A 22,543-nucleotide genomic window follows, 5' to 3' on the forward strand; every position below is an offset into this window, starting at 1 on the left:
ACACGCGGTCTGCGTGCTGTTTTCTTATTTAATATACAAAATAAACATTTGCCTATGAGGCGGGTGGATGGGGTACCCGGAGACACGTAGCCTAGTACCGACTACCCGAGTCTAGGACGGGGTACCCCACCTTGTCTCCCCTTCCCCTACTGAGAGTATCGCCAACACGCTATTTCCATTTCTTCGTCTAGGTAATTGCATGATTCGTGTACGATATAATCGGATATGAATACAAAGTGTGGTTGGCTAACTGACCCGTATATTTTTATAAATATTTTCCTCCGACGCGACGCGAAGCCTAGAGAAAAAGGCGCGTGATGTGTTCACTGTGGGAACGCAGACGCATCCAGAGACGTTAAAAAAAATGTCTAAATAAGTCACACCCCCAGAAGTAGACAGTGGTATGTATAAATGGTCCATTTTGCATAAGGAAAAAAATAATATTTGTATTTTTTATTAATGCTCGTAACTTAATGCATATTGAAATTATAATGCTTAGCATTTTTTTTATGATATTTTCTCTATTGACTATTTATTTATATATCGACGGTTTAAAGAACCTTTTACAATAAAAAAGTTTTACAGAAATAATCACAGCAGTGAACAATTCATTATGTAATATATAATAGGAAATATAACTATATAATTCAACTCAATAATTAAAACTAAACAAATTAGTATTTTTTTAATTTTTTTTTAACTGCAAAAAAGAAACATACAAATATAAGATGACAAATAAAAGATAACAAATTGAAGTGAGAAAACCTTTTGTTCTAAATATAAATATAGCAAATTAAAATTGAGAATAATTTAACATAACCATAAAGTGACTAGTATTTAGCCAGGTTATAATGAAAAAGAAAAATAATGCGACAATAAGATTTTATAAATAATACGTTTTTTGGATCAATGTGAAAGCTTAAATAATCGTAATAACACCTTTATATTATCAGTTGGTTGGAATTTGGCAATGAATCCACAAATGCACAATTTATATATAAAGAAATAAACAAAAATACGTTTCCAAAAAGACAAAGTTAAATTTATTAATATATTTTAAAATAAATTCATTCCTTTTCTAAAAAATAACGAATGAGATTACACTTTAATGCATGTACAGAGTTTGTATTAAAAATATCAAATGTTTTTTCAAACTTATTTTCATCCCTATGTATTCTGGATATAGGTGAATGCATTTCGAAGTTGGTACGAGAATTGTTACAATAAAATAATTCTGTACTTCTAGTGCACCTACCAGGTATTCGAATTTGAATAAGTTCAAGTAAAGCAGGGCTGTCAATTATTGATTTCATTATTTTAAATAAGAATAACATATAACTCGTCGGTCTGACAATTCAAGTGATCTCATTTCACTTCTAAGAAAATCATAATTTAAGGCTTCAACAGGTATTTTTAATTTATAGTTTATAAAGTATAAATATTGTTATTAGTTTATAAAGTATAAATATAAATATTAAAATATCAGAAGAGCACTATTGCGTCATAATTACTGGAGTATCATTCTCAATATTTTACTTAATTGGTTCCAAATAATACTGAAGTTTGTGGTATATCTTTAACTGTGATCATCTTCTTAACTCTTAAAAGGCTGTGGTGAAGAATTGCTGTTCTAGCGAAGTTAATTTAAAATAATTGATGTTAATAATTATTAGTATATAACCACTACCACTAACTACCGGTTTCGAGACGTACCCGTCTCTTCGTCAGTACACTTACTACAACAACTGGCGGCCTCCGTGGTGTAGTGGTCAAGACGCTAGACTCACGCACTCAAGGTTCCGGGTTCGATTCCCGGTGAGAACACAAAAATTAAAAATGTGATTTTTCTCAAGCCTGGGTTCTCTGTGATGTAATTCACCACTGGAATTAGGCCTCCTGGCCTGTTGTGGTGCAAAAAAAAATGTAAAAAAAAAATAAATGCAAACACTAAAATACACCTCCACCTTTAGCATCACTGTAGTATATACATAGTATTTCCAAAACATATATACATAGTATTTCAAAAACATATATACATAGTATTTCCAAAAATACATAAATCACATGCAGATTTATTGAGATGCGAACGCCACCGTGCCTAGACATGCACTAAGCTTAATTTAAAAAATATTTAATCTTGTATTGAAGAATTGGGAGGAAGTTGAGAGGGAGGGGGGTAGAGGTGTAGTTACCCGATTGGTTAATTTTTAATTAAAAAATTACCGTCATATTAATTGATACCCTTTTTAATTAATCTAAGTAATCACATTTGCTTACTTGAGACATATGGGGCAACATGGACGTGTGTCATTTTACTCAGAATAGTCCCTCATCCGACATTTTTATTAATTTTAATTTTTGTATCGGTGGTAGGTACTGCACATGGTGAGGAAAAAATAAGCTTAAGATATTTTTAGGTAATGGTAATATGAATCTCATGAGAATATATTCAAAGCTCTTACCAATGGCAACAAAGTTATCCGAGATATATTTTTGAACAATATTTTTCATAATTGTTAATAATTTAATATGCCTAACTGAAGCAAGTCACAAGTTTCTTTTAAACTCTGGCTGTAGCTGTGAACTATCTACAAATTATTGACAGCAACTTGAATAGACTACTACCTATTGGGGTTGCCATACCATTGAAACAAAATATTATTACTAAACGTCTCAAGATAGACCCCTATCTCAAGTTACCCCGTTTGACGGTATTTAACAAAATTTCGTCGAAAATGCTAGATACTGTACTCTTGGTAAGGAGCGTAAGGACGGCAGAATTAAAAAAATTAAATATATTTTGTCATGCTGTTTAAGTTTGTCGGAAGAACAGCTTACCACCTGTATGTATAGAAGCTTTTGTTAAAGTTTCTATTTGACCGACAAATTTGCTTTAAAATGTACACACAGAGGCTACAAAGCAAACGCGAACTACGAGCATGTTGCGTTTCTAACTTTTAAAAATACGAGTAGATATGGAGCCGAAGATTTTCCCAGTTCACGACGCTTTTATATTCTAAAAATATTACCCATAAATGGTTACCTACAAGTATTTCATTAATAGGCGCAAAAAAATGGAATTCATTCAATGTTTGCACATTTTGATTTGTTTTATTATTTATTTGAAAATCATATAATACGAAGTATAACACATATGAATTACATTTCAGGGAGTTAATACAACTCGATTCGGGACTAAAATCATTATATAATAACACTTTTTAAAATCACATATTCTAAACATCGAAGAAAAAAAACAAAATAAATATATCAAAGCTAGAAAGGAAAAACTTACTAAGCGACGTTGCATTGTTACATTTCTATGGATGAGCCAATTGAAGTTTTTTTTATTTTTTTTACTTAATTAAGAATCTCGTACTTTATTTTTTTATTTAAATAACGTAGGAATCATCTTAAAATAATACGTATGTATGAGATTCTTTTATTAATTGAAGACAAAAAAACTTTAATTGGCTCTTCTGTAAAGTTGCTACATGTCGCTTGGTAATTTTTTCCTTTCCAGCGTTGAGATAAAAAACACTTTTGAGAATGGAGGAAGTGGTAAATCTAGGACTAAGTGAGATAAAGCCGCTAACATCATATGCAACGCAGACGATGCAACCATAGTGGCAGTGGCAATTCCTGATGATTAGAATAATATAGAATACTTTTCTTGATAACATTTATGTTTTTTTGTAGATATTCTCGATGAAACTCCATAATTCAAGATTAAAACCATAATTGCAATAAAATTTAAAGTACACTAGTGTATAAAAAAAAAATTCACTGACACTCCGAAAAGTGCCGTGCCTTTTGGCCAGTGGAGTGACTACATTAATTTATTTATATATACGCCCAATGGAATATTTTATTTTATATATTCAGTGATCGTTTGAAAGAAGACAACTTGTTATCAAAGAAATCAAGACTGGTATGTTTGTTGGCAGATATAAGAATTCTGGGCATAGGGGAATGAAACCATAGTTAGTTCTATGGTTCTCGGTATGAAAGAGTAAGTTTTGTCTGAAGTTTCTAGTTGGGATATTTAATTTTATTGAGCTCAGTAGTTCGGGCGCATCAAAGAGTGAGTTGAGAATTTTGAATAGGACTATAAGGTCGGATTTATTTCGACGGTCTTGTAGAGAAGATATATTCAAGGTAGTTTCTAACTCATTATACGTTTATAGGTCTCTGGATAGGCCCAACCTCCAGCCTATCTTTCTCCAAAATCGATTTTGAACTGATTCAATATTCTTGATGTGAAAATCATAATATGGAGACCAGATAACAGAGGAATACTTTAGGTGCGGGCGAACTAGGGAACAGAAGAGAGTTTTAAAGGTATTGATATTTTTGAAGTCAGCTGTGCTTCTGTAAATAAATCCAAAAAGTTTTAAGGATTTATTAATAACATAATTTTAAATGTGGTTATATAATTATGTTAGTATTTTATTAATTTTTACGACACAACACGGCATAATTGAATTTAAATCGGCAGTTGCGTACTAAGCTACGCGGTTTCTGGACTATTATAATTCTATGATGTAAAGTCACTCCTGGTTACCGTAACGTTTTTTTTTAAATGTACATTTACAAAATATATTCCTAATGGAGAAGAGAAATCAAAATAGGTTTTGCCGAATGTCACAATTCATTTATCGACTTCCGTCCGACTACACCCGTCTCCATTATCTATTGCTTTTGAATCTACCATGTTCTAAGTAATTTTCCGTATTCGTACAAATCGATATGAACAGGTGCAGAGTATTACTTCGATACGTTTCAGGTAGGAAATGTAGCCTACACAGAAACAACCTGCATATTATATATGTACCTACGTACTACGTACTGCTCTTGTTACATAACAAGATAACTCGCTACAGCTAGCCGCAAACTTGGGGATAGATTCTTTATTATTGTATTTATACATTCATCGTACTTACATTACACATGTATATCTAGGTAGGTAGGTACTCTTGTATTGGTACGTCATAATGTATGCAGAGCCGGCGCAAGTAGCAGTGGCAAACGGTGATTTTATTTACAGGTAAGCTATAAAAAAATATCATATATTATTCATTCATTTCAAACTGCGTATTCGTATAGAACAAATCAACTACATGTCTTTGTTATTTTTTTAAATTTACCTACTCTGGAGGATCTCAGGAAAATAACTGACCTAATATTTGCCACCCTTCTCAAACAAACTACCTTTGTCACTCACCTATACCGCGGATAAACAGACTAGGAAATGAATGTACCTCTAATATCGAAATTTTCGACTCGAGTCTCTGTGAATTCAAATCATCCCCGTATAATTATTTTATGATGTTCTATAGTAACGATTAACGAATTATTTGCAAAAGATACTTATGCTTATGATCTGGAGTTAATTCATCTTATATTTTTTATCTATTTTCTATGCTGACATACATACACGTATATCGTCACTTGAGCGGCAACATGACCTATCTCATTTTTTGCACTTTACAGGAAGACAAAAAACCGAATAAGATATACGTCATGTTGTCAAGAAAATATTGATATGTCATGTTAATATGAGTCGGTTTGTGGCACCTCTAGTAGGAGTTTGTCAAAACTGAGTATGCAGGTCGATTCAGAAGGCTACAATGCTTTTTACATACTTGTCTCAATCTGGTAAAAACATGAGATTGGTCATGTTGCCGCTTAAGTGACGATATCCATATATTTCTTGTTATTTTATTTTTCTTTTTATACCCATGTTTTAATATTGTTTTTTTATTTTTTTAATTTTCGTATTTCTAACTAACTCAATTTTTTGTTATATTTTACATTGTAAAAGGCACTTGCGCCGTATAATAAATAAATAATAAAATCGTAGGTAGGTAATATAAATAATAAAGGTAATATAACATAATATAATATAAGTAATATGTACTATAAATTCCTATTTTTTTCTGTGGTTCTGTGTGATACTACAACTCTCATCTATGAAATCAACTCAAACGACTTAACTTTGTGATGTACCCACCTAAATTATACATTAATTTATTACATAAAATAATAATAGTTATTTAAAAAAGCACGGAAAGCATGAATTCAATAGGTAGAAGATATTCCCATTTCGATTGTTGAAATGTCAACTGGCCGATTTGTTCTAGAAATGAATAAAGCCAAAAGTAGTCGCGTCGAGCGCCACATGTCCTGCGATGTGACGCATTAGATGAATTATGGCCATACATAAAATTTTCAACGAAGACAGGCCCATTTTTTTCCAAAATGATGCTTGCCCGGCACATTGGCGGTTAACCGTTAAGCTCGGGTTTCCTAGGACAGCGGTGCCCGTATTTTAACGGCCGTAGTGAACATCAATGCGATTGACAGCCGTCGTAACGGTGACAAGAGAGTGGTTTCCTATAAAAATGGTGTTGATAACACCGTTAAAAAATAAAACCACTCTCTAGTCACCACTACGACGGCTGTCCACCGCATCACCGTTCACTACGGCCGTTAAGATACGGGCACCGCTGTCCTAGGAAACCCTAGCTTTAGGGAGTACCTAAATGACGCTTTCCCAAATTTGTGGATTGGGAGAGACGGCCCTATTCCGTGGCCTCCACGTTCCCGTTCCCCAGAACTAACTCCGTTGGATTTTTACGTCTTTGGACGTGCTAATGAGCTTGTATACGCCACGAAAGTCGACGATTTAGTCCAACGCATTGATGCGGCTTTGGAAGAAAATCGTTTACAGTAGAAATTAGACGATGTCGCGCGTGCAAACGTAACAGAGTGCAACAATTTGAACAACAATTGTAGGTAATTTTTAAATAAATTTTTAACTAAACAGAATTTTTATTTTTTATTTCTAATCTTAGTACCATATCTAAGAAAAAGACAGAAGATAATTTTTACTGCACAGAAGCCGAATAGCAGTTCATACTTATTAACGCATGTAATTTATGCAAAAAACTGGTGTTTTATAGTAATATCGAATATCAGTCAGATGTGTCCCATTACATGATTTTAGCTAATTAGTGAAGTTATTAAAAGGTTTTTATGGTATATTGCATACCGTTGCAAAGAAGATAAACTACAGAACTATTTAAAAGAATTCAAAGCTCATTATCACTTTTAGTTTTTTTTTAAATTGCAATTTAAATTTGAGTTTTAATTTTGTTTTTACCACTTCCAAAAATTAAGCAAGTCATTAAAAAAAAACTAGACATTACTGGCACAAAATTTTAATTTTATAGAACCGTACTAGAGTGCACAAAAAAGTTCAAACAAAACTTGTAGCCCATACCCACAACTTTTTTTAAAATAAAAAAAATAAAATGATTAATTTTAGATTTGAATACGTGTGGCCTAGATTTTTTTACTGGGGCTGATGAGATAGCAAATGACCTCTCCTTTCAGCCAATTGGCAAACGATGCGCCAAACACCCTGTCTAGTTTTATTCCACTGCCGATGTAGTCCTTAGTTTGGGAACAATGAGGGATTTGTCTATGTTAGCTCTAGTGTAGTGTCAATGGTCTGTATATTTCTGCGTGTGTATTGTTTTGTGTATAAATGCAAGTATACATTTATTGAACAGTTGATAAATAGTTAAGACAGGATTATTTCATTATTTTTTTTTGAATGGCAAGTTTTTTTAAGACATTTTTTTTTCCAATATGTAAAAGTGAAAATCTTCAAAAAGAAAATCGAAATTTTATTGTCACCAATATTGCCTTTACTGACTCAATATTCAATATATTCCTTCGCTTGCTCGCATTATACCGTTAACTAACCAGGGCCCCGATTACAATGGGAAGTTAACATTTATCTACAAAGTAAAATTAAGTTTTTAATGATAAAACCAAGAAGCTTGAGAGATTTTTTCACAATATCGTCAATGCGTTCACGATAGAAGAGTTTACTATCTAAAGTAATACCAAAATCCTTTATCGAAGAAACCATTGAAAGGGAAATATTTCAAGGTTTTTTTTCGTCTCGTGAAAGATACGAATTGATGATAATGATGATGCAAGCTGACCCTTAAAATTGAATTGATAAAACTAATTAAAATATATCTTTAGAGGTGTTCCGAGTCGGCCCTGGCTAGAAGGTAGTGCCAGCACCTAGCAGTAACTGTCTTTATTATCAAAACACAAAAAACTTTCTTGGTAATTGGAAATGTCCGTAAACAAGTTAGGTTTTATTGTAAGTGACAGTTACGTGCTGGAGCGTCCCGTGACGAATGAATTATTTCACGTATTATTATATTTTCAGATCCAAATACTTACAACATTATGGTTCTGGGATAATAAATTACCCTTCGTACCGAGGCGTATCAAAACTCATTGTCGACAGAATGTAGAATCAATATATCACTTTAATTAATTGTGTGAAAGATTTGATATGATACGACCTAACTTAAACCAACAATAAGTATTTTGAGTGAGTATATCCAAATATTTGTAGACAAAGACTGATTTCCGCCCCCTAATTATCACTTACAATATTTTCAGTAGGTGTGTCCGAATCTTTATAGACTGATTCCATTTAAAGATACCAATATCTCAACAAGGTCGAAGGATATAGCTTTGATATATAGAGGATATAAGATAGGTCAGAATTATGATGAATATATATTTGAACACTCTCTTTCTGTCACTTGCTCGCAAATGCCCCCAATACTGATTTAAACCAATATAAATCGACTAATCGACGTTTCGCTGTCCTGTTTTCCGCATCTCAAAATTGAATCGATTTTGTTGTTTTTTTTAGATCTTTCTATTTTTTGTAAAATTTTCTGTGTTAGTACTGTTTCTGTTTTTCAAAATTATTTATCATATTTGTATTCCGGTCGTTAGAAGACGGCAGATAAAACTGGGCGCTTTTTTGGGTTTTTGTTGGCTCAAGTTCCCATAACAAACAGTTTATCAAAAAAAATTAATAATGGGGACCCGCCAAAGTTAAATATATGTATTGGGTAAAAAAAATCATTGTTGTAGTGCCGTAATCGAGGGAGAAAATAATGGAATACTTTTGTATAAAGAAAAAAAAAGTTAGATTCTTCAATAATGAAATCAGTAAAAAACTTTAAATAGTTTCCCTACACAATTAGCTAATAGTGACGTGTAGGTGTTTACCTAAATGCCAAAGAATTTTTTGAATAAAAACAAAATATGATAAAAAGTTTATTTAAAAAAAAAAACGAGGTAGATTTATTGTATTCAATGCTATGTACCTACGTTATTTTTGGAAATATGATTGAATTTTTTTGATGGAAAAACTTGCGAAATTAGGAATATACTGTGGAAAGAAAGTACCCTTGATTCACAGGAGGCTTCTGACCAAATGCCTTGGCAGTGCATTTTTTAATATTTTGTCAACCTGTACTTCAATTTATTTAATTTTCATTTATTTATTTTTTATTTACATAGAGAACATTACGAAGTACCCAATTCATTCTCAATACATTATAAAACAAACACATCAGATTTATTAAATAGGAAAGAAAGAAATAAAAGTAATGTAATATGGACATATATATTACAATTAGGAAATTAACACATTACAACAGAGATGAAGAACATTTGAAAGAAGGTAATATAGAAGTCTAGGCATCTGCAGGGCTTATGACCTGTCATTGGCTGGTTTAAGTACCCACTTTACACACTGTGTAACATTCACCATTCTGCCCATATTTGAACATCTATATTCCTTCAATTCTTTCATCTGTTGATGTTTGTGAAATTAAGGGCTATTTTTCTTTGAGATGATGCAGCTGACGTATGACCGCCATTACTTTCATGCAGTCATATCGCGGGACATGTGGCGCTCAACACGGCTGTTTTTGGTTTTATTCATTTCTAGAACAAATCGGCTGGTTGTCATTTTTTTTGCACCCTAACAGGCCAGGAGGCCCAAATACAGTAATGAATTATATCAGAGAACACCCAGGCTTGAGAAAAATCACATTTATTTTTGTGTTCTCACTGGGAATTGAACCCGGAACCTTCCGTGTGTGAGTCAAGCGTCTTGACCACTACACCACGGAGGCCGCCAATCAATCGTAATGGGAATTCCTAATACCTACTGAATTCATTGAGCTATTTTTTATACAATTTTATATAAATTATGTGTTACGGACGTCATCGAAACATAGCGGCCCTTACTAAGGCCTTCAATACCTAGCTAGAAAAGAAACCTCGGTATATGTAAGCGGAATACTTTCCCCTCAATAAAGACCCTTAAAAATTTGTTACCTTCGGGGGTGGTCTTCGCTATACTGAGGAATATAGAATATGGTATTGGTAGGTTTGTACACTTTATTAATTTGATAACTATTATCATATATTAGAATGTAATTGCTTAGCTTGGAACGGGGTATGTACCCTTGTTAGCTGGGCAAAGTGAACGTAAAATTGTATTTTTCATAAAAGGTGTAAATAAATAAATTAAATGCACGAATAACAATATACAGCTCCATAATCATTATATTTAATATTTATCTGTTGAATATGTTGCTCCCCGCACGGTCTTCACCCTAATGCAGTCGGGTGGCGAGGGGAGGTAGTCGTTATACGTGGCGAGAGGGAGACAGATAGAGCGGGCGAACAGCGCGCTATTCCTCTCGCGACGTGATTGGTCTGCTAACTCACACCTGCTATTTGCCGGCTATGTAGGCCCTTCATATTTTCTGCGTATAAATAGGCCGCAAGGCCCCACAATAAATCAGTCTCACTCTACTACTCGTGTTTGAATCATCTCTCCGCCATAAGACTTTCGCCTGTCTTTTGGATTTGACTACTGGGATTCTCACTTTACGGATCTATACTGGATTAAAAAGTATTTTTTAGGACTACAAGTCGAATCGGCTTTAATTTAGTTTGGGGCAAGTGTGCGCTCAGTTCTTCGGTTTCTGCTGCCTCACAACCAGCGGAAGTGACGGCCCAGTGAATGTGGTGGACTTGCTAAACTCGCCGGTAGCGCGTCAGCTACATTATGTATTTAAGTAATGGATAATAAAGCTTCATATTATATCATGAATCGTCATTTGAGTTGATTTCATGGATGTACCATACAGACCCACAAAAATTAAGCAATATATATATCTAAATTTATTTCAACAGAGAGGGAAAAATTTTTGAGAAGGGAATATGGAAGTCTAGGCATTTACAGGGCTTATGACCTGTCATTGGCTGGTTTAAGTGGCCACTTTACACGCTGTGTAACATTCACCATTCTGCCTATGTTTGAACATCCACATTTCCTCAACTCTTCCATCTGTTGACTTTTGTGAAGTAAAAGAGCTGAAACCTTTATCACGTGGGTGAGATTCATCCGGCTAAACCAAATCACCTACTAGGCAACGCCTGAAAACAATTTTTCAATTTTTATACTTCTTTTTTTACCAGGTAGTAATTCAACAATGTTTGATTATGTCCAAATGCTTGCAGACTGGCTGATAAAGGTGACTGGTGATAATGGTGATAAAGGTTTCAGCTCTTTTACTTCACAAAAGTCAACAGATTGAAGAGTTGAGGAAATGTGGATGTTCAAACATAGGCAGAATGGTGAATGTTACACAGTGTGTAAAGTGGCCACTTAAACCAGCCAATGACAGGTCATAAGCCCTGTAAATGCCTAGACTTCCATATTCCCTTCTCAAAAATTTTTCCCTCCCTGTTGAAATAAATTTAAATATGAACAACTCCCTAGGGAGGAAATCCAGCCAGTCTGCAAGCATTTGGACATAATCAAACATTGTTGAATATATATATCACTTATATAATGTTACGTACCATGTAGGCACAAATTTGTGATGTTTTTAATAGCTTACTTGTAAATAAAATTACCGTTCGTTACTGGTAGGTGCCTACTCAATTAACAAGTTCCTTTACTAATGTTTGAAATTCTCTCGCCTCAACGACTTCTAATTTCACGTTTTGCCACGCTAGTTTCTTGTATTTGTTTTGTAACTTAACTGTTTGCCCCTATCTAGTGAATTGGCAGATTAACTACTAAATGTACTACAAAACATGCCGACAAATATTGGGTTGCTTTTTGCAAATACCCAATTTAAAAAACCAAAAGAAATCATGAAGCAGAACAAAACTCACGAAAGATTTAGACGAGTTTTATTTAATTTTCTTTCCCAATAAATAAATAACATTTCAATTTTATTTTCAAAAGCATTTATTATTCATACGTGTTTTGAGTATGTCCAAATGTTAGTAAACAGGCTGGATTTCCTCCCTTGGAAGTAATTTAGTCATCAATTTGTTCCAACAGAGAAAGAAAATTTTTTTGTGAAAGGAATGTGGAAATCTAGGTATTTACAGAGCTTATGACCTGTCATTCGCTGAATTAAGTGGCCACTCAACACACTGTAGCATTCTCTCTATGTTTAAGCATCTAACAAGTATAAGTATAAAAATCGAAAAATTCTTTGCAAGTGTTGACTAGAAGGTGAAATGGTTCAGCCGGATGAATCTTACCCACATGATAAAGGTTTCAGCTCTTTTAATTCATAAAAGTAAGCAGATGGAAGAGAAAAGAAAATGTGGATATTTAAACATACCTACCTAGACAGAGTGGTGAATTTTACACAGTGTGTAAAGTGGCCACATGAACCTGCCGATGACAGGTCACATACACTGTAAATAATTATTTTAATATTTGAGTTGTTCCTTTCTCTTTCTTCTTTTCTCCTCTCCTTTCTTCATAGTAAAGTGTTAAAAAAAATATAGTTAATTTATGTTTTTAATTTTGTATAAAATTATAATTCCTTAGAATATGTCCATGTACCTACTTGTAATTTTCTCAAATTGAATGGCTTAGGTAGGTAGGTAGGAAGAAATTACCTTTAGACTTTTAAACTATCAAACTAAGTTAAAAAATTACATATTTTTATGTGTCATGTTAACAGCGCTATGATTTTTGAAAGATTTGTAATTCTATCTAAAATTAATTAGGCCGTGAACTCATAAGTTCTAGTTGGTCTGTTCATTGATGAGTTGGCTTTCTATCTATCATTGATTGATACGGAAGAATTTGTGACGTTGTTCAAATCAGTTTTTATAAAAATCAGTTTTATTATTTTCATATATTTTCTAGACATTTTTTACAGTCGATTTTCACTGATCTTCCTCATTGGGTCTCCCGGTCTGTTGTGGTGAAAGAATATACAAAAAAGTAAATACCTATAAACACCTATAAACACATAGGTAAGTAAGTACCTACTAATTCTGTACCTAATATAATAGAAAATAAAACTAAATACCATACAAAAAAAATACGTTCAAAAATTAGCCGAATGGTAAAAATAACATCATCATGATTCCATCTCTGAACCTAATGGTGCATAGGGCACTTCATCGGTACATCAACCGCAGTGCATCTGAAACTGAAGAACTTAAACTTGATAACAATAAATTGTAGTAAACATAGACACAATACTAGAATATCAGAACAATATCATAAACAACTTTCTAAAACAAGACAAGGACAATACAAGGCCCTTGAGACAAGACAAGGCCCTTGAGGTGATTTTCACAAAAATGGCGCTATATAAATTATCCAACTATATATAATAGAGAATAATAAACCAGGGACTGAAATTATTTGAGTTAAATATGAATTTTAAAAAGCAAAAATATTTTGTTAAATGTATGTTATCCGTAAGGGTTAAACGTACATACTGAAAAATTTAAACAAAAAAATAAATAAAAAAAACATTTTTCGACTCAATGTCTACTGTCAGGTAAAAAATCTGAAACAAGATCATTCGATAAGTCCACATCGTAACATAGTGGCTGGCGCGTTCGCCTACCAGCTTGAGGTTCCGGATTGGATTCCTGCCAAGGTATGAAATATTGATTTTGAAGGTGGTTTTCCATTGCAATATTTCATTGTTCCTGAATTGGCACCTGAACGGAAAAACTACCCAATTTACACAAAAAAATTGTATTCATGCAGTGCCCCATGCACCACCTGGTGTGGGTAAATGGAATGTATTGAACTTTGTTTAATTTACGTTATTGATATATAAGTAAATCGATGTATCAATTAAAGTATCTATACCTAAATCGGGTAAGAACAGTAGAAATCCGTTTATCCGAACTCAGGTCATCCGGATTACCAAATATCCAGGAAATAATAAATAAAGGAAAAGTTTTTATTTTAATTTAATTGCGCAATTTATTTTGCTGGGCATGTTTAAATAAGTTTTTAATATGATTCCAATTCGCTGTATTATTTCAAAAGCAATAAAATTGATATTTTATCGTATTTTTATTAAAATGATAAGAACTTTTAATGAAAGTGTAGAATAGGAAAACACATTTCGTCTATTTTTAATTATCATTTTTTGTAATATATTTTATATTGTAAGTTAATATACGATGTATGTCAATTATAATTTTTAAAAAGGTTTTTCGGACCGTTTATAAATAAATATAAATTTATACAGAGTAGTAGATACTTACCTGGGTACATCCTTACAGTATATACTCTAAATTGGTACATCTCGCTTTGCTAAGTTCCAAAATAGTATGGAATTCGGGTAGAATACAATTTGATTAAATAATAAGACAATTATTAGGGTGTTTATATCGATTTTAATTAAATAAATCAACAGCTTATAAAGCTGACTTCCTTGGCACAGCTCATCTTAAATTAAAACATTTAAGTGTCTATTTACAATATTTAGTAATAATTATTTACAATAAATTATTTATGGACATATCACTATTAGGTGTACAAATAAATATTGCTGACTACACGATTCTTCCCCCGGTCTAATTAGCTATTCCTATATCTACTAAAGCTTTATTGGAGAACGAGATAAAGTTTCACAGAGCTAAATTAAAATAAGACCCATCAGAATTACGAATTATAAAGCGTAACTGATTGATCAAATTTTTATTATCGAATAGGTATCATGCAAGAAGAAAGGAAAAAAAACATTCGTCGATTATTAAGTCTAAACTGATGAATTATTTCCCTTTGTCTCTTTAACTGGGCAAGTGTGCATTGAGTATAAAAAATTACAACATTTAATAATCATACATCAAACATCAAATTAATAATCTGTACCTTACAGGATAAAACACGGGAATCCACTTTTTGCCGCGTTGAAGTTAAAAATGCAGAAATTATCGCAATTTGCTATTTTATACGTAAATAAATCATCCAAGCCCACTTTGTTTTGATGCAAAAAACATCAGTTCTCCCGATTCGATGTACTATTATTATCAAAATAAACATTATATTACATTAGAAGTTCTTTATACGTTGATATTATCTCGTTTGGCTAAAAACTTATGATGTTTTGGAAATCGCAAAATGACAAAACCTCGTTCCCTGAAAATTTCTTTCAACGTGACTCCCGCGGTTTACTCTTTAGGGTACAGATAAAATGTAACCATGTTTTTAATGCGAATTTTGGAGAATTTCCTTTTCTCTTAACCAATTTTTTTTTAAAACAATCAGAAAAAAATAATTATTTAGTCCAATTCAAACAGGATACGTGTAAACAGATTTCAGTATTCTTTTCTTTTCAACAGATTTGTAATAATTTAAATATTTTAATTAACCTATTACAACGAGGTGACATTATTATTTTTAAATATTTTATTTTGATAATACTTATTGTTTGTGACGGTCAAATGTTAAATACCCATGTAAAAATACATTTTTAACTAGGGCGGGTGCTGTAGTAATTGGACATTCTAAACTATCGGAAAAAAATAAAGGTAATGCGTTCGTTTTAAGAAATAACACCCACGTGTTTCTATAAAAAGTGTTTACGGTATAGATAAATTCTTACATTTACTTTTTTTCAAGTGTCCAATTACTAAAGCACCCTTCCTATCATTTTTATGACTTGAATTTTTATAACAGAAAAATATTTTGGTAATTTATAATTACTCACGTGTTGTTACTCAGATTTAGATCCTACGTACCATATTTTTATTTCAATTTACTCGAGTGAAGTTTTAAATAAATTGAATTAATTCAATGTTGATATAATTTTAATATTATGAAAGAAAATTTAAAATTATACATATTTATCAAAGTAAATATTACGTCAGTATGCCGATATTAATTAAAGATATAATTTATTACAAAACCATGCTTTGGTGTTTAAGAAAATCGTGTAGCTATAACGTATTCTAATTTCTACAGGAATTAACATTTTATAGTTTAACAGTTTCCGTACCTGAATTTTTGTATTTTTTATGATAAAAAGAAAGGGTAAATAATATTTAGGGTATCTGTAATAGTTTTTCCCTGACAAAAATATTCAATTAATTATTTTAATTATCGATGAATTTTGATTTTATCAATTGTAAGAACGAAATGGAAACGGATCACATAATGTATACAATAATTTACATTGTTGTAATAGGAACCTGCTGAAATATTTTTTGATGAGTTATTTCTCAACTTAAATGAATAGGTATTCTGTGTAGGTAAGAATTACGAAAATACTAAAATCTTCGCTGCCTTTAGCCTGAATAGTTTACTGAATACCCGATTCTCGTTTGCTAATTTAATATAAAACAGTCTTATGAACATAAATTACATAGATTATATTTTTTAATTTAACGAATAGGTATAAAAAAAGAATCTTTGAGATAATAAATAAACACATTTACATATTCCTACTTAGATAAGTAGGTATTTCCTACAGTATTCGTAGGTATCAATAAATTGAAGGATCATTAATACATTGCTGTTTTTTGACTAAGTCGTGTTTAGTTGTAAGACCTATATTTTTCGTAAATCTATATTACTGATGTCACTTTTAGGTGCCAAATAAAAACCTGCTGTATTCACAACCCACTCCCTAGAAATATGATGGTAAACTGGCGAACCAGGACCGAATGTTTCCTTATAGTATATATTTGATGAGGAACTGATCGTCAGTGAGTATGTAAATGTAACAAATAATATATGAACAATTTTCGGGCAGTTTTAAGTGGATGAAACTTACCCCCAAAAATCTGTAAGGAACAGTACCAGATATTTACATGGGAAGGTACGAACTACCGACTGAGTGACGCGCTGACGCCTACAGAGAAGCATATCGTCCGCGTCGCGTCAATTCGCGATAATTAGGCTACACTCGATACAGGTTGGTTTAACACGATACATAATAAACTTATTCGAATAATACGGCGGTTTTTAACTAGTATTTACATCGGGCCCGGGGTCCACCCGGGGGGCCGGAGGGGGCTCATATGATCCGCAAAGGGGCGGGTTGGAAACGAAAAAAGGGGGCGCGGAGCGAGGCCGCGGCGAGCAGCCCGGCGCGATACTGCAGCTCCAGGGGCGAGCAGGGGGGCAGAGGCTCCCAGCAGCCGCCCATCTGCCAGCAGGGGGCGGGGCACGCCGGGGGCGCGGGCGGCCGCTCGGGGCTGCGCTCGCGGGGCTCGTCCGGGGAGATGAGGCTCTCGATGGTGAAGGAGCGCTTGGGCCGCTCGGGGGGCAGCTCCGTGCGCGGCGGCGGCGGCGAGGGGGGCGGCTCGGCGCCCGCGCCCCCGCTCGCCAGGAAGAACCTGTTCAGGTTGGCGAGCGCGGCCAGCTCCTCGTTCAGCACGTCCTTGTCCGTCTTGTGCAGCTTGAACCTCTTCCTCCGGCGGAGCAGGGAGCCGTTCTCGAACATGTCGAAGGCCTGCGGGTGCAGCGCCCAGTAGGCCCCCTTGCCGGGCCGGTCCGGCCGCCGGGGGACCTTGATGAAGCAGTCGTTGAAGGAGAGGTTGTGGCGGAGCGAGTTCTGCCAGCGCTGCGTGTTGCGGCGGTAGTAGGGGAAGCGGTCCGTGATGAAGCGGTAGATGTCCGCCAGCGGCAGCATCTTGTCCGGGGAGCTCCAGATGGCCATCGCCGTCAGGGAGATGTAGGAGTACGGCGGCTTCTGCTCCCCGTACGACTCGCGAGGAGGGCGCGGCATCCTCCCTCACCTTTCCTTCTGAACTTCGCGCTTTAGTTTTCCGCACACTCGTGCACACTCACGCGCGGATCAGTTTAGACGATCGCCAGCAAAAATCGCGATACTCGAACGCTGCAAGTAGCATCGGCACAGTAACATTAACGGAACAATCCTCCGAAGCCTCGACTGCGGACGGATGCGCTAACTCCGAGTTATCAGAATGTTAAATCTCTCACTGCACTCGGCACTGGCGGGGAGTGGATACGCGAGACCGCCTGACCGGGCTGAGGACCTGCGAGAACTGAGCCCGCCGAGAGGCTCCCGGGCGGCGGCGGCCCGCCACCCCCGCCCCGCGCTCGCGCCGGCCGCGCCCCCTCTCGCGGCGGCCAATGCCGGTCGCGTGCGCGCGGCGGGCCGGCCGCCGATTGGCCGGCGAGCGCGGCGCGCCCCGCCGGCGGGCCGGCGGAGGGGGCGACGAGGAACGTCGGATGATGTCGGAATAAACGAGCGGCCGATACCATGTTGAAATAATCATGTTCCGTTGGCGATGGGCCTAGGGAGAGGGGGGAGGATAGCGAGATGGATACTTGACAATAATTGTGTTTGTTTGATGCGGATGCTTTCATAATGTCTACCTACTCACAATGCGCAGATAATTCATAGTGCCGGCGCAGGCTATAGGTATTTTTATTTATTCAAGGCATCCAATTATTGTATAATTATAAAAAAAACAATTATATCATCCATATTTTGAATACTGCCAAATGTTTTTAGACAAGGTTAAAGCTTCACTTCCCAAGGAATTAGATATCGAGATTGATTGCTTTTCATTAATTTTAGTTGCATTATTTTACGCCATTTTCTTACTTTAAAAAAAATATAAATTTCTTTTAACTATTTTTTATGTTTATTATTTTATACGTATACAGTATTATGTCGGTACTTTTTTATTTGATTATTAATTAAAACTTATGTCTAAGCACCCGATGACAAATTATCGGGACAAAATATATTGTAATACTTTGTTTTCTTTATACTGTATTGATATTGTAATAATGTGTATATTTTATTAAATAAAGACTTTTTATTTGTCTATATATTTAATTTTTGATTTTCAAAACCCACCAAAGGATATTTATTTATTTTATTTATTTATTTTATTTATTTGGATAACCAACCAATAATTATATCATATTTATATAACAAAACAAATAACAAATGAGCCAATTACAGGTTTTCACAAGTAGCATCACAGTAAGTTAAAAAAGATTCTCGAACATAAAATGAATAGTAATTAAATGTAAATTTAAAAGAAAAGAAAAAAAATACTACGAGTTATTTCGAAAGCAAACGCCGCACGTTATTAAGATTATTTTCAAATAAATCTATGTTAAATGATTTGTTTAGTACATTAAAATTATTAAAAGTTCGCCATAAATATGAATTTTGCCTATAATTAGATGAAACAAGAGGTATGTGAAGAAGAGGGTTATTTCTTAAAACTTTGGAAGGAACATTGATAGAAAGTTTGCAAAGTAGTTCAGGACAGTCAATTGAACCAGAGGCAATTTTAAGTAAATAAATTATATCCGCTATTTCACGACGTTTTTGCAGAGGCAGTAGGTGATGTTTTTTACATATATGAATATACTGGTCAGATTTAAACTCAAGTTTCAACCGGAAACACATGAACTTTACGAATTTTTTTTGAATATTTTCAATGCGTGATATCTGCACATTGTACATAGGATTCCATATTTGTGATGCATATTCTAAGTTGCTTCGCACTAATGTACAGTAAAGGATTTTAAGTGTCTTTGCCATAGTGAACGACGTAGAGCTACGCATAACAAAGATATATACTTATACGCTGATATTGAGGATGAAAATGTAAATGGGTAATATTATTTATTTTGCAATACATTCCCTTTCAAACTACAGAACGGGACTTGGCAAGTTTTGTTCTTATCTAACTTTCTTGTTAAAACATAGGTAATATATATTCGTTATCTATTTCTTACATATAACCGGTGCGTATAATGCTACCTCTTTTGCACGGTCTTAAGTCAAACAGTTTTATTTTAAAGAATAGTAGCCCATATGAAGAAGTGTTGAAAACTAAATTGCATTTAGGAAAGCTGCAAGATCAGTATTATTTCGAATATGAATCTAAAATTTGAGGTTAAAAGACGTAGGTAATCTAGTTAATATTTTATATTTGGCCGCGCAAGTTTGTGTGATCTAGTAGTATCTAATAATTTCGGCCGATACTTGCACTTGACATGCACTTGGATCGCTGTATGGCATTCCATATCATATGTTAACTTCATTAAGTTTCAAACTAATTATGATGTAAATTTTAAATTTAAAAAAAATATATATTTATTTATTTGTTTAAATAATCCCACTTCGCCTGTTTATCTGAGAGAGCTCATCCAACCTCTTTCACAACACGGACTATCTCTTTGTTCTAATAATAATAATAATATTTGGCTGATTTATATAGCGCCATTTTTGTAAAAAATCATCTTAAGGGCGCTTTACAATTGTATATCTAAACTTACATTCTGTAACGAGAGAACCCTTTTAATACCCTGTCATCGCTCTAATTTTCTTGCCTCCTCTTTCACAGTAGTAGCCGCTCGATTGTGGAATAATCTACCCACTAATGTTAGAGACGCTGAGACGAATGAGTCATAATTAGATTGAAAAAACAAACTAAAGCACTTTGATAAAGATAACGACATAATTTTTACTAAGTCAGATCAGGTTACCAAAACACATGTTTTTATTTATTCACAAAATGACATAAACGTAAATAGTCACTAAGATTATCAATAATTTGTTAATAAAATGACATTAACTAAAATAAGTCGCTTAGATTATCGGTAAGTCGGAACGAAACAATCACAAAGCTAAATTGGTCATTTTAATATCAAAAAAAGTAAAATCAACATGCCATTTGTATCTGAATAAAATCTACTCAACCGGCTTTCGGTCACTGTTATCTGTCTGCGTTGCGTCCTTTACACAGCAATGTAAACACAACACTAATTGCGTCGCTTCCGTACGAACACAGAATTTAAATTCTCCGAGTAATAAAGAGACCGATGTAACGGTTTTGTCCTATTCCCACCAGTATGTTGGTTTTTTTTAAATGCTGAAAGATGGATAATGTTCATTGAAGTCGTTTTATGATCTTAACTCATTTTAACCTTTTTTTAGTTAAGTCGTTTTCGCCCTAAAGGAGCGATGTATAAAAACCGACTAAAATTACTTAAAAAAGTTTTCTATTGAAGCAATTTAAAGGAACAAAGATAGTTTCGTTAGTATGTATCATGTCCAAATTATGAATAGTAAAAATTGATTTGCAATAATACATTTAGAGCACGGGCGTGCGGTGAGGTTTCCAATTAGGGACGCAGTCACTTGGTACTAGATACATACATAGGTAAAATGTGTGCTTACTATTAACTAAGAAATTCAAATTAAGTGGTTTGAGATAAACAAAAAGCAATTTCATGCCTCAGTTACAGCATAAAAGAGCTATATTTTATAGTAAAATAAATAAAACCACTTTGTTTTTCACCACTTATTTTTTATTTTTTTCTACCGACCGCGACCGGTTTTAAAGCTATACAAGCTTATTAATTTAAAAATAGTTGGTACACTTCCACTTATTTATTTGACCAATTAGCGCTTTCACCCTCTAATGGGCATCTTCAGACGGGTGAATATTAATACAGTGTAAGGATAATTTATATAAAACTAAATATTATCTTAAGTGTAGGTACATTTAAAAATAAGTTGAAAAAGATACAATACGCAAGATTTCATTGGAATATTGCGTATTGTATCTTTTTCATTGTTCCATTGGTAAAGGTATTGTTCCATTGAAAGATTGCGTATTGTATCGTTTTCAACTTATTTTTAAATGTACCTACACTTAAAATAATATTTGGTTAAGTTATGCATAGTTATTTTATACACCTTCACCATAGTTGGTGCACAAAAATATAAAAACCAATACGACATGCATTTTAATAAGCACATGCACTGATTAGGACAAACATGCACTGAATATATTAACTCCACTGTAATGGTCACCCTATAAAACCTATTAAGCTTATCCCCTCCCTCCATCCCCTCTACCTTTTCCATGAATTCTCAAACAAGATAATATTTTCATAATTTAATCAGTGCATGTTTGTCCTAATCAGTGCATGTGCTTATTGAAATGTATGTCGTGTTGGTTGGTTTTGCATGTTGGTTTAATTGGTGTCCTGACGAAGAGACGGGTACGTCTCGAAACCGGTAGACAAAGAAAAGTCGGTAAGTTGTTATATACAAATATTTAATAACATTTAGTGAAATGTTTATCTACAAAGTTAATGCTTTAAATAATAATAATAAATATAAATAATGTGTTTTTAGAAAACGCACATTCAACTAATAACTTTTAAATTTAATAAAGTGAATGCACCGTGAAATATTTGACGATATAATTTTTTCACGCACAGTGATATTGAGATTACTCCTCATAAAAGTGACGCTATGTAAATCATCCAATTGTTATTATCCGATGTTTGTCAAAAGTTGGAAAAATCGGCGGGCGTGCATGAGAAGATGTATGA

The 22,543-nt window shown here is 34.0% G+C and overlaps 1 protein-coding gene across 1 annotated transcript; it reads right to left on the bottom strand.

Annotated features, from left to right (window-relative positions):
- Positions 1-15,470: 15,470 nt before the first annotated feature.
- On the bottom strand, positions 15,471-18,192 carry LOC148275377 (fork head domain-containing protein FD4-like). Its single transcript, XM_088235781.1, has one exon. It carries the CDS (start codon positions 17,928-17,930, stop codon positions 17,217-17,219), a length of 714 nt encoding a protein of 237 aa, XP_088091907.1. The 5' UTR covers positions 17,931-18,192; the 3' UTR covers positions 15,471-17,216.
- Between the last annotated feature and the right edge of the window lie 4,351 nt (positions 18,193-22,543).

This window comes from Micrasema longulum, unplaced genomic scaffold (genome assembly GCF_059751315.1).
Source record: "Micrasema longulum isolate JH-2025_06_02 unplaced genomic scaffold, ASM5975131v1 h1tg001437l, whole genome shotgun sequence".
NCBI lineage: Eukaryota > Metazoa > Arthropoda > Insecta > Trichoptera > Brachycentridae > Micrasema > Micrasema longulum.